Source organism: Haliotis rufescens, unplaced genomic scaffold, assembly GCF_023055435.1.
Source record: "Haliotis rufescens isolate VD_foot unplaced genomic scaffold, xgHalRufe1.0.p SCAF_1, whole genome shotgun sequence".
Classification (NCBI taxonomy): domain Eukaryota; kingdom Metazoa; phylum Mollusca; class Gastropoda; order Lepetellida; family Haliotidae; genus Haliotis; species Haliotis rufescens.
In genome coordinates this window covers 35,179,031-35,193,414 of record NW_025963779.1, presented here as the reverse complement: position 1 = coordinate 35,193,414, position 14,384 = coordinate 35,179,031, and the positions used below count along the sequence as shown (strand labels likewise).

At 40.1% G+C, this 14,384-nt stretch overlaps 1 protein-coding gene across 1 annotated transcript; it reads right to left on the bottom strand.

Annotated features, from left to right (window-relative positions):
• Positions 1-671: 671 nt before the first annotated feature.
• LOC124139492 (solute carrier organic anion transporter family member 2A1-like) lies at positions 672-12,574 on the bottom strand. The gene is made up of 10 exons (XM_046506590.2): positions 12,351-12,574; positions 10,923-11,726; positions 10,011-10,097; positions 9,510-9,722; positions 8,023-8,187; positions 5,215-5,398; positions 4,870-4,996; positions 4,040-4,194; positions 3,101-3,165; positions 672-1,539 (listed from the first exon to the last, which is right to left on the bottom strand). Exons 2-10 carry the CDS (start codon positions 11,626-11,628, stop codon positions 1,295-1,297), a joined length of 1,947 nt encoding a protein of 648 aa, XP_046362546.2. The 5' UTR covers positions 11,629-11,726; positions 12,351-12,574; the 3' UTR covers positions 672-1,294.
• Between the last annotated feature and the right edge of the window lie 1,810 nt (positions 12,575-14,384).

Genomic DNA, 14,384 nt, shown 5'->3' with positions numbered 1-14,384 from the left:
GGAAGGTTGCGTATTGTTAGCAACCAGCCATGACGTATTAAGTATAGTCATTACAATATCCAGTGTTATTTAACTTCTCCTCAGTAGTACATTTCCCACGTCAGATGAAGCATACTCTGTTATCCATAAAATATTATGCTTGACAACTGACAACTGACCGAGTTGAATGTGAGCCAAGTTGTGTTTGTTGGTGAGTGAGTGAGTTTGGTTTAACGCCACTTTTAACAGCATTCCTATAGATCACGGCGTGTCAGCTTAATGTGGGAGAAAAGCCCGAAGTGATACAAGTCTCAGTCGTTTACCACTTTGGGTATTTTAGAAGGGGAAAACATAAAAAGAGTTCCTTCCGCAACACGAAGTCCAACAGCCCTCAACACTTTTCAGAAACATATGGCCGAGAAACATGTTTTGAAAGCAGACCCAGTGATCAGTTTATTGTATCTTTGGTGTACAGTTCAACCAGTATTTCGTCATATGACCATATGAGATTTGTCATTTGTCATCCTATTCCCAGAGGTGGGATATGGAGGATGCAATATGTTTTATATTGCGAGTGTATATACCCCTATTGGAATACAACGAGGCCAAGTTAAAATATGAATGGTTAACGTCGATGCAGCGCTACAATATCGCTGGTTCCGCCAGGTACACGTGATAAAATGAAAAACAACCTCACTGATACTCGTTTAATGAACCATTCGTTTTATCCAAAAATACAGTAAAACATTCAATCACTAATATCAGCAATACTCGGAGGTCCGAAGAGATCAGATGAATCTAGGGTGTGAAAGCCTTCACCAATATTTTGCCTTTTACGCCCAGTGGAATCTGTTTCGGCGGTTTATATTAATATCATGTAGGTTATTGCAAATTCTACCATGAATTTGGAATTTCGCGATTCAGGTCAATCAGTGGTTTCAAATCACAATAACAACCAAAAGGTTTCAAATCACAATATCCACCTCTGATTGCAATAGAGGGCACACTGCACCTTCGGTCAAATTAAGTGTAGTGCGGTTAGATCTACAGGTAACATTGCTTTACAATATAAACACAACGTTTCTCTCTCTCCTAAATAATATACTGTGAGACGTTATATGTAGTCATTATACCATGACATTACTATTGCTTTACAAGTAGTTGTGTCAATATTATACCGACATTACCTCAACCATTGCGATGATATGCCAATTACTGTATTATCTCTTATAGTCACCAAGGAGGAATCTAAATATAATCAACTGTCGGAGGACTGTTTATACACAAAAAAACCTGGCACTTCTTTCAGTAATTCCTAATCTTTCAATGATTCCTTTTCCTCTTTTAATTTCCACTTTTTAGTCTTTATTGCCACAAGACATGCAAGAAATGTAAACACGAACGAGGTCCCGCGTGCTCCCAAAACAACGCCATGGAGTTTGATCCGGAAGTCGGCCATATTGTAGAGTACGCATGCGCCCCTTTCGCCGCAGACTGAATCCCATATGAGGCAACTTGAATCAATGATTCGGCCGACTATTACAGGTGACAGCAACCATCCTGTAAAACAATTAACATGAGTTTACATATTATGTACATGTATTACATACATGTACACATTAGAACTACTGTGAAATGTAAAGCTATCTGTGTGCCCTCACATGTTCTGTCACCATACGCGAAGAACATGGTTAGAATATTGTTGGTCTTCAGCTACCAATTTCGTCGTAAGAGGCTACTGACGGGATGGGACGGTCAGGCTCGCCGACTTGGTTGATGCACGCATTGTATCACAATTGCGAAGATCATTCACTCATGATGTCAGTTACCGGATTTTCTGGTCCAGACTCGATTATTTACAGACCGCCGTCATGTGGATGGAATATTGTCGAGTGTAGCGTTAAAGAATAAAAAACAAAACCGAAACAGTACCTCTGTGCCACAGACTGAATCCCATATGAGGCTTCGTTATCCAGTCCCAGATTCCATTATTTATATAATGTATATTGCTGTATATTGCTGATTGATTGCTGAAATATTGCTGACTTGGGCATAAAACAACACCCACTATCTCACAGATCACTGCTTACTGAACGTGTTATTACAGTCAGTATTCGCAATACAAATTGCAACAAGCAACATCATGACCATGTTTTATATGGCTTTTGAAGAGAGGTCAGGGTCTCTTTCAACAGCGCCACCTAAGCATTACGACCATCACAACTCTATGTTAGTATATAGCAGCTACACAACTCAGAGGTATGAGATCGCTTTGTGAAATAGGGACCTAGACCTATCTCTAGGCTAGGTTTTACACCATAAATGTGCCAGGTGTGGAGCCATTGTCTCTATGTATGAAGGGTAATCAACACCATTACTACGTGTAGTTCTACATCATAAAATTTGAATCAGGAGGCATTAGCGTTTGGACAACTTGACTGCCAATTTGCCCGAGCCTGCTACCTCTTTAAGAGGCGTCATTAGCGAGGAGCTGTACCAAGCAATGACGTTAAGATGGTCATCGAGCTGTACCTACCAAACAATGACGTTAAGACGGTCATCGAACTGTACCTACCAAACAATGACGTTAAGACGATCATCGAGCTGTACCTACCAAACAATGACGTAAAGACGGTCATCGTTCTGTACCTACCAAACAATGACGCTAAGACGGTCATCGAGCTGTACCTACCAAACAATGACGTAAAGACGGTCATCGTTCTGTACCTACCAAACAATGACGTTAAGACGATCATCGAGCTGTACCTACCAAACAATGACGTTAAGATGGTCATCGAACTGTACCTACCAAACAATGACGTTAAGACGATCATCGAGCTGTACCTACCAAACAATGACGTTAAGACGGTCATCGAACTGTACCTACCAAACAATGACGTAAAGACGGTCATCGTTCTGTACCTACCAAACAATGACGCTAAGACGGTCATCGAGCTGTACCTACCAAACAATGACGTAAAGACGGTCATCGTTCTGTACCTACCAAACAATGACGCTGAGACGGTCATCGATCTGTACCTACCAAACAATGACGCTAAGACGGTCATCGAGCTGTACCTACCAAACAATGACGCTAAGACGGTCATCGAGCTGTACCTACCAAACAATGACGCTAAGACGGTCGTCACACCGATGGACAGCGACTTCTCTTCCTCAGTCACACATCTGTTGAGAATATATCAGAAAATCAATAAGTATCGAGTCTGAACCAGGTAAATCAGTGATGGATATAATGAGCAACGTTTCACGCCGTCGGGGTACGATGTCACCAAAATTATCGTAGTCTTGATCGCCGCCTCTTACGACACGCATGGGTTGCTGGGGACCTCAGCTGACCCAGGAAGTCTACGGGGTATCAGCAACTGATATTTGAATGGGAAATTAATAAGTAAACGCATTTTCTACAGTTGTAAGGACGGTCAGGTAACCTAGTGGTTAAAGCGTTCGCTCTTCACGCCGAGGACCCGGGATCGATTCCCCACATCGGTACAATGTGTGAAGCCCATTTCTGGTGTCAGTATTCCAGCTATGTGTGTACATAATTAAATCCGGACCATACAATCCAGTGATTGATATTGCGAGAAACGATCCACGGCGTCGGGGTACGATGACACTCAATCAACCAAATCACCGAGCCTGACCACCCGATTCCCCCGACCTGATCCGAGTCTGACCACCCGATCCACCCTACCCGATCCATTTACTCGCCTGCTGTGACCAGCACTGGTTCTAAAACAGAATCCTCAAGGGATTGTTTCGTTTCAGTGTCCTTTGAAGACGTTAAGTAGAAAAATCAGTCTCTAGTATCTGCCGAAATAGATTCCACTGAACGTAAAGAGCCAAACTACTGATTATGAATAGATCATCGAAAATCAATATTGACACCAGGTGTTCGCGAAAAGAGTACGAACAATTTTTTTTATCAAAAGATGATGATTCGGGACAAACGGGGTTACAAAGCATATCAAAATCAAATGGAAAGGTTAAATATAGTAGTTTCTTATAATTTTCATAAATAGAACTGAACGTCTTAGCTCACCTGATCTCAGCTATTATCTTGGGCATGATGGCCATAGTTGACAGCAGGAAGGACATACCGATGGAGATGAAGTATGGGTAAGCTAACGGGCAGTTGTACTCACAAGACCCCGCTGTCGCCTCACCCCCGGGGATGCACGTGCAGTTCGTGTAGATCTACGCAACAAGAGACAAACCCTACCCATGAAGAAAGACTATCGATATTTGCCGCGCGCTTTGAATGTTACAGTCCCTCTTTATCAATACAAAATGTTTCAACGTCCAAGAAACCGTCAAAACATATTTTTCTTATTTAGTAATATAAAAGAAGTAATATGCGGATTTTTTTATATATGCTCTCAGAAACCGCTATTATCAATGATATTATCTTTGGATGGGGGGTGGAGTATGCTTGGAATTTATCGGAAGAAAACAAATTGTCCCAGACTAGGATTTCATCGATAATAATAAATTTTCCCCAGAAAATTCTTACACGAATAATTATGCTTCAGACTGTTGGGAATTTTATAAAAGAAAATATGTTGTCCCAGCTTGGTATTTTATAGAAGATAAAACATTGTTCTAGAAATTCCTTGTAAAAAAAGTTATGCTTCAGAGTGATGATAAAAAAAGAAAAATAATTCTGCTTGCATTGATGCAAGGAGAGTTTTAGAAATAAAAAATATGGGCTCATAGTTTTAATCATAAACTTATTATTTTGCAGCTGCAGCTAAAAAAATATCTCGTCTCCATATCAAATCCCAGCCCCTTATCTCCACCACTCTTCCCCCGACCCCCGAATATCAAATGGTAAGCCCTTTAGTATCAATCCTTTTAGGTATACTGCTGTACCCCTTTTTCATGGTAACCGCATCCAGCATGACAAGGAGAAAAGTAGTTCCGACTGTCCGACCCACACACAGGAAAGTACTCAAGGTCATTGCACGGACATCCGGCGGGACAAGTGTTCGATGCTGATCTAAGAAATGAAACGAACCACACACTACATCATACAGTCAACAATGTTTCGAATATCAGAATCACGCAAATGACGAAATGACACGACAGGTTGAAGACTTTTAAAGTGATTGTATAGACGGAAGTAAAAATATTAAATTTGGTCTTTTCTTACGAATCTGGTTCAGTATAAAACCTTTAAAGCTGTACATTGTGTCAGAAAGGCTTTGAGCTATTTACCCCGGCGTGTTGAGAATTTCTGGTTGTTCACATCCAAATACAAAGCCTAGACCATAAAACACCACGACTCCAAAAAACAAAATGGCGGTGACCTTGAGGGCAACCATCGGCCCCATCTTGAACCTCTTTGTCAAACAACCTCCAACAAATGTCCCAACAGTGGCTGTCGACAGGCCGAGACCAGCTTCAACATTAAAATGAAAGTTTCATGAAGTATTTGATTTCACCTGACAGAGGTAAACAGAAACCCGTAGTAAAGGTCGCACCCCAACCCTAACTCTACCTTGATAGATGATTCGTTACTCGTAGGACAGCACATGTTACACGTTTCAACATGGTAAGAATATCAATATACCTAACATTGTTACCTTAAAAAATGTTCCATCGGTGCTATTGGTGAAGACCATAAGGACGTATTTATGTTCAGTAGTATAGTAATATCGCTTGGCATTTGATCATCAAAACTGATTCGTGAACAACTCGTTCCATTCCGGGACAAGCCGAATGTAGACTCGTGGCCCCCTGGAAGCTTTTCATATTGGCGAAGGAACACGAGATCAACTTTAAACAAGAACGATAACTCTGATTCTATCCGCGTCATAGAAAAATTAATGTTGTCGCTACTGCAGTGCTCGCTTATTCCTGTTATAAGACCATTGAACCTCTCTGATATAGATCTAAATATATTTTTTTTGTACAAAGGATTATTTGGAAATTGTATTTTAGAGAATCACCCAAATGTGAATTTATAGAATAGATCCATTTGAAATCTATTACTACTGCCCTAATTTTGATATTTATAATCCATCAACACAAATCCAACCGTTAATATCTGATAGAAGCGAAGAGTGTTAAAGCACTAGTTAGGAAAGTGGATTGTCTCTTTATGTGCCAGTGAAAGCTGGTATACATTAAATTGCAATGTCTGACAAAGTCATCTTTATAGATGCATGTAGTTAATAAAGTTATCACTTGGTACACTTGTCTAAACTTTAACTTTAATTGTGTTCTGCCCAAACAACTAAAATGGATGATTGTACGAGGGGCGTTCAATAAGTTTTGCAACTTGGGCATTTGTGTTTACACAAACAATGTCAACTTGTGTGACACTAGTCATAACATCAGGTTGACACGTGTCATGACAAGTTCCAGACACAACAATAAGATAGATGTGATGGCTTCATTCACCTTAGGGTGGTCACAATCATGGATTCTCTCAAACATGAACAACGCGCTGTAATAAAGTTCCTTACCAAGGTGGGATGCAAAGCAAAAGAAATTCATATGTGAATTATGTGAATGTGGATTCGAACAGTTAAATCACCCAACCTAAAGCCCAGACTTAGCCCCCTGTGACTATTTCCTGTTCCGGCAAATGAAATCTGCCGTACGTGGAAGACGCTTCCAGGATGACGAGGACATAAAGGCTGCCACAGAAGCGTGGTTAGAGGCCTAATCTGCGGATTTCTATAAAAGTGGTATTAAAAGCTTGAAGGACAAATGGAATAGGTGTATTGAGGTGAATGGAGAATATATTGAAAAATAAAAGTGCAAAAGATATTCTGCGACTTGATCGAATATTAAAGTTGCAAAACTTATTGAACGCCCCTCGTACGGTGTAATATATGCTTAGATAAAATGATGATCGTGGTATATACCACAAATACAAAATGTAAGAGTGTAATGGTATGTTTATTAAATTATAGATTATTGTCATTGTATACCAGTGATTTAACCTTACTATATGAATCCCATGAACCCCCATGAACAAATCCCAGGAAACCCCACATGTATTCACCCTTCATCCGACCTGGACGTAATATTTTTGTTACATACTTTGAAAAGTATGAATGACCTGAGCAAATTTACCTATCTCTATGGTAACATGTACCAAAGACGTATATAAAATGATGTGTGTACATCTTTGCATGTCCACTTTTAGTATTCGAATTTTTCAGAACAACATGTATTTTATTAATCGGTATAAAAGTTTCTTTTTTTATGTCTTTAGTGGTACATTAGCTATCAGGGTCTGTATATTACAATCGATTAGTAAAAATCGCAAATGAGCAAACATGTCCGCAACATATGACGCTGAGTGAGTGAGTTTGGTTTTGCGCGTTTTTTTAGCAATATTCCAGCAATATCACGGCGGGGGACACCAGAAATGGGCTTCACACATTATACCCATGTCGTGACGAGCAAACACTTTAACCACTAGGCTACCCGACCGCCCCTCTGACAATGAGAGTTTAATAGGTACGTGAATAATAGGTTTTGAAACATGGTGATTACTTAATTTCTTTTATACATTTTTCACTTCTTGGTATAATATACATACCAACATTACACGAAATATCGTTTTTTGAAAGTCAGGTCTAGCTATGTAGCTCAAATGAACGGGAACCGCAGTCAAATGAGCCGTTTTCTGAATGAAAAAAACCCGCACGTGCACGTTTGAATTCATCATCCAAAATAGCCCTACAAGTAACAATATCAAAATAAATATCACATCTCTGTTATATTTATATACTGCGGTGTTGAACTTACAGTCTACAATTTTCCACATTTTTTAAACAAACGCATGTTGTCAAATTAATTTAAATACTCGGGTTCATATTGATCGACGAACTGACATCCTGCCCATTCTGATTGGCTTGCGTCGTTTCGACGCATGACGGCCTTCGAGAGGGGGACGAGCCTCGTTGGAGGTTATGGAAACACGCGAGTCGTGACGAATGCATCAAAACTGTGCGAAACGATATTTCTAAGAATTGTTCTATTTAACTGAATTAAAGTAGGACTTACCCATGATGAGATTTGCTTTCCATGCTTCAAGGCCAAACTGGTTCTCGATGTATTTTGGCATGAAGGAGTGCAACCCCCCGACACCAAAGACGAGACTTATTGTAGCGCAAAGCAGCAGCATGAATATAGGATTGGACAAGATGCTTCTCAGTAAACGGAAATAAGCTGGAAGGATTATGAAAGAGTATGTCAGACGGAAAGACCGAAAAAGCGGGTATTATTTTCACGAATACACGCTCTTTGGGTCTTTCTACAGGGCGGATAGCTTTTCAAATTACTGATACGGCGTAAAACATTATTTATTCATTCGAGGTATATCTAATATTGAAATAATAATGAAATAATTCATTGGTAATGGTGAAACATGAGCAACCTGTTGCACGTGCACTCCGCGGCATCCCACCACACATTCGCCTTGTGTATACTTTGGGTTTGGTTTGGTTTGTTTGTTGCTTAAAGCCACACTCAGCAATATTCCAGCTATATGACGGCGCTCTGTAAATAATCGAGTCTGGACCAGACAATCCAGGGATTGATATCTTGAGCATCAATCCGCGCAATTGGAATACGATGACATGCATCAACCAAATCAGCGAGCCTGACAACCCGATCCCGTTAGTCGCCTCTAACAAAACGCATAGTCGCATGTTGCGGCATATATTGTCGCCAATCGTCACATATTAACGTCGGCGACGATATGTGCCGTGGTTGCAGTGATTTAAAAGACCATAGATAGATTTTAGATGACACCATGATGAAGATGCTTTTCATTATCTTTTCATTGGATGTAATTGTTACTTCTATAGGAGTGGATATTATCTGTTTTATATGGAAATACAAATTTAACTGAAGATGTTCACCTCCGACCAGAAACAATAACAGTTTTAGCAACATGAGCATCGATCCACGCTATTGGGATACGATGACATGCACCAACCAAGTCAGCGAGCCTGACCACCCGATCCCGTTAGTCGCCTCTTACGACAAGCATAGTCGCCTTTTATATCAAGCACAGGTTGCTGAAGACCTATTCTACCCTTGAATGTTCACGGGTCGCAAACTATTGGAATGATACAACACTTTTTCCATGTAGGGGTGTTTGGTTGTTCAAGATACAGTATTACCTGGACCAATACTCACTTAGAACAAAATAATTTCCCGACTATTAATGTTGTAAGGAACTCCTGATTTGGGGCCAAACTTGTTTTTAATAACATGCAAGTATTGCGTTCAAAACTAATCACTTAAACATACATGCATAATTAATTTGAACTCAAAACTTCTAGATGATTCTTTCTAAATTATTTCATGGCAAATGGCGATAGATGATCTTGTTTAACGAATCGGGTGCAATACAGTTATTTTGGTCCGTTGGCGACAATGTCCGACAGCACCGTCAACACATTGTAACTTTTCGAAAATAATCTTTGCAATGAATTGTATCTTATTTTATTATCAAGAGTCATCAATATTCATCAACTTATTACTTTTGATTTCTTTCATGGCTTGAAACCTTTTTGTGTCTCCATTAACGACTTCTGTTGTCTTGCGCACTGGCTCTTCTCGAGTGGGAGCTCCTCGGAGTCTGCGCGGGAAGAGGAACACTGGGAAGGCAGCCACGATGGCGGCCGCTCCGAACACGATGTATCCCAACCACCAGGCTCCCACCCATTTTGGATGGCGGGGATGAAGGTCAGTTGCTGATTTAGAGTGAGCGAAGGAATTGGCAAACCAGTGAATGGGAAGTGGTGAATGCAAATAAATGAACAGATTCCAAGCATCCATGCACATGTTTTGAAATATTCTTTTTGAAGATGCTAGAATTGGTATATCATCAACAACTTTATGGTTATATTTTCCCGTTCTCTTTATCAGAGATGTATATTTTAGTGCTGCTGCTTATGAAAGGTGGTATTTCCCCCCGGCTATCGAAATAGGCAACCAATTCGAAGAACGAATACTTAATGCCTTGACACAACCAAACTTACCCTCGAGTGTAACGTATAGTCTTGAGAACAGACTCCCAAGAGAATAGGAGATCACGGGTCCCATGATGGCGATGGTGATGATGATCCCTGAACAAACATATTGGAATAAAGCGGACAAACATACAAACAGACATATTATTGGTTACTTCAGCAACTTCGAATCCATTTTGAGCGCATTGTGTTCAGCGCATCCTCGAGATTCCAGGGCACCATATTTTCATTTTATTTTGACAAATACCCTGGACCGATCCACTAACAATTTTGTTTAGTAAGTGACATCACCATCTCCATGTACCCTATCAGTAAATATGCACCTATGGTCTCTCGGTCGTCAGGCCAATTTAAGTAACTTAAAACGGATATATAGGACAACGGGGTCCAGGGTACTTTTTAAGACAGAATGGAGATGTAATACACTGGACAATCGAGGATGGGGTTAACGCCGTTTTGAAAATACTTTAGTAACATCACGACGTGTCAGCTTGATGTGAGAGGAAGACACGGAATCATGTAAATCTTACCACCAAAACCAAGACTCATTATCATTGTTTGTTCTTGAACGCCGCATTCAGCAATATTCCAGCTGTATGACGTCGGTCTGTAAATAATTGAGACTGGGCCAGACAATCCAGTGGTCGATATTGTACGCAGTCGGCCGAATTGTTCACGCACGTATTGTTGAGCATTAAAAAGACAGCCTGCTTTCAAGGGAGATATTAGTTCTTTCAAATAGCTATTTCATTTCCTGCATTTAAATTTCGATTGTTTATGATGATAATATTATATTTTTAATAACATGTCATTAAAGATATACTGATGTATGTGTACTAAAGTACAACTATGGAGAAAACACAAGGTTTGTCCATGAACTAATATTAGTATTGTTGACACTTTAATGGAACGTCACTTTACCGACATAGTAGCCCGTTTTGGTCTTGACAACATTGTCGTCAACAAAGGTAACTAGGAAGGGGTGCCTTGGTGCTTTGGCGATTCCTTGAACAATCATCCCTACAGCTATAATGGCCACAGCTGCTGTAGCGTGGTCGCGGGGTTTGGGGCCTCGTGTTTCATTTGAATCACACAAATCGATTCCTGACTGGTTAGATTTCACACACAACTGACCAATGAAATTATTTCTCATGACAGTGTTATTCTCTGATTGGCTTTCGCCAATGTTTTGCTCCGCACCATACAGAAAATGAGGCAAACTGCAAACGATACCGGAAATGCCAAACAGGACGGTGAAGACAGCCATGAAGCGGGGTATATGTACCCGTGGAGCAAAATAGCTGATAAAGATTCCAACGGTGATGTACCCAATGTCGTTACTTGCCATCAGGAACCCCGTCTCGGAACTGCTCAGCCCGAATTGTTTCTCCAACGTGGTGACCTGTGAGTTTACGTAGGTACTCAACGTCGACGTCAGTAGGACAGTGATTGATATGGTTCCCGTGAAAACGTTTATGTTGGCCAGTCGCTGGAGGCATGTCGGGCGAGTTCCACCATCGCCATATGACGCCAATTCCGGCTGTTCGTTATTGTCGACGTCATTTCCGGTGTTATCGTCTTCGTGTTCTATTACCAGCGTTTCCTTTGCAGGGTCCCCTTGTTCCATGTTTGGATTGCGAATGTTGTTAATTTTACGCCCAATGGAATCTACTCGGCAGATAATCCAGACTGATTAATCTCTGGCGTTGACGTTTACACACCAGCCTGAAATTATAACGGACAGAAATAGTTAATTAGTGAAGCTTAGCCCATGCATATGGGTATTAGATTTTGAATTCATCTTACGAACAGACATTCTTCAATCGATGCCCGTTTTTGTGATAGGAGCATTTCTTGGTTATTTGTTACTTGCATCGTCGTTCCTTTTTGCTTAATTTTTTTTAAATACTGTGGCCATATATAACCACAAAATTGAAACCTTTGGGGAGAAAAGTGAGTGAGCAAATTGGGTTTAAGGCTAACATTTTTCCACATATATCACGATGTGTGCCCGAACTTATGAGGTCTAAGACGTTTGCCACTTTGGTGAAACCCAATCGTAGTTGTGTTGGCCCATGAGCACGGGTATGGTGCTGACAAACCCAGACAGATCATCGAGGCGAACCGGGAGTAGAATCTATGAGCATAGGGTTCTGGCGTCCCCAAGGGACGCAACTCTGCACAGCGAATTGGGGCTCCTAATCTCCCCACCCTTATGATAGTTGTAATCGCTAAATCATGACCTGTTACTGAGCATGTTAAACGAGTTAAAAGTTTAAAATATATTTTGAGAACTTTAATTTTACTGAGTTTAAATAAGGATATAATGTAACAACGACAGAAACTCACCCGCTGAGGTCCTAAGCAGGAGGATGTTGTGACATGCCACGTGTCCCACTCTCCGGGTGTGACAGCGCATGTCATCACGACCTGTCAAGGTCTTTGGTAATGTTGTATACCTTGAGATAGTCATGCTGCTCAAATTAGCGCGGTTCGTATTGAGGAACGTTCCAGTACGATCCTGATGACAGGCCACGGGGGCTTGTAACGCAAAAAAATAAATAAAAATAGCAGCTACTAGGTGTACGGTCCGGCGCCTGGTGTTTGTGTAGTCGATTTAAAAAACAAATGAATGTCATTCCCTGAATATATATGCGCACCATTTGTGTTGTCAAACCGTGTCATGACATGACAAGTTTTTATCAACACGAGAATGGGCTACAGTCTAAAGATTTCCTACTGTAGATGTGACCAGGCATAGGCATACTAAATAGTCACTCCGAAGGTGTTCATCTGATCTTTCACGAATGTCCCCATTGTGCTACTTTAACGTCAAATTCATTCCACCTCACGTTAACTCTGGTTGCGTTCGTGATACAGCTAAATAATAGTCTGCTGTTTGTTCCAGATCTCAGCTATTAATATTATGACTTTACACCTGACCACCAAAATACTCACAACATGTACCTACGGCAATACGTGGGACGGATACTGCATTACAGAAGTTCGAATCATTCGGATCCACTCGGTTTATTCCGTCACCAACATAATACCTCGGGGAGCAATGGAGTAGTCATACTTGATTTCAATGTAAACCTCATATCTACACGAATATGGGTAATAATATATCAGTAATATTCAATGGTTGATTTGATTCATGGATTTGTTTCTCAGCACACCAATCCTTTAAGCGCCATCTCCAACCAAACAAGTGCCCGGTAGGGCAGGAAATGCTTACACTTTTCGGGAACACTTCGTGTCATGACTGATTTTCAGTGATCCATTCATATAATTTTCACCACCATTTTGAATCTGTTTCGGCGGCTTTGACGATTTTTATTTACCATAGCGGGCAGTTTTAAATTCATTATTTACGCTATGGTCACCAAATGTTTCTGAAAATCATGAGGAAAGAGATGTTTACATAGTTTCTCAATGTGTAAATGTGTATTATTTATGAACTGCAGCGTTTAGCAGACAATACATTGAAATGTATGTAAAATGTTCACATTATAATCCTTAAAAATCAATACAAAAAAGTTGATATATTTACATTCCATTTCCATTCAGAAATTAAACAAATAAATACTCCTGTCTCCATATATAAACAATTCCATCTTATCCACAGAACATATTTGTTCTTAAAACCAGATCCGAAATATTTTAAAAAAAGAAGGGAAAAACGTATTGGTAGGTACATCATTAATACAGTCTTAATATTGCATTCAAGAGACACCTAGTCAATTAAATTTTGACTCTTTTTTGTGTGTCTAAAATGATAAGTGAAAATTTATATTGTTACTGTAATGTTTCAAATAAGGGACTAATAACTACTATAACAATTAGAAGAATTAATGAAAAGAATGTCCCTCGGAATTGGTGAAGTTAGTGTGTGCGGTTGTCATCAGTAGATTCACAAGCTGAAAATGAATAAACCCATTCTGTCAGTATGACAGCTCTATATGAAAAGTATATAGTTGTTCCCACTAACACGGTCTTAAATAGCAGGGCCATCATGCTTATGTCAGCATCACTACATTAAACCCATTCTGACAGTATGACATGACTTCAACGTTCCATTGGTCAACCTTCCCATTATGTCGAGTATTGTTCCAGCATCTTACCTTTGGTACTTTTGAGGTTCAATCGAGCATACTCTTTTTAAGAAAATGCCAAGAGCGCCACACGACTTTTACTCAATCATTCAAGTTGAAGTTGGATTACAACATTCAAGGCCGTAGTAAGGCTTTCAAAAGATTTTTATGAAGACAAGTGGGGTTCATTTCCAAATTTGACGCATCGGTGATCAAAATGATGTCCGATGCAATTCCCTTTTTGGAGTGTACCATAATTTAACTGTGTTTATTCAGGTAAACATTTGAC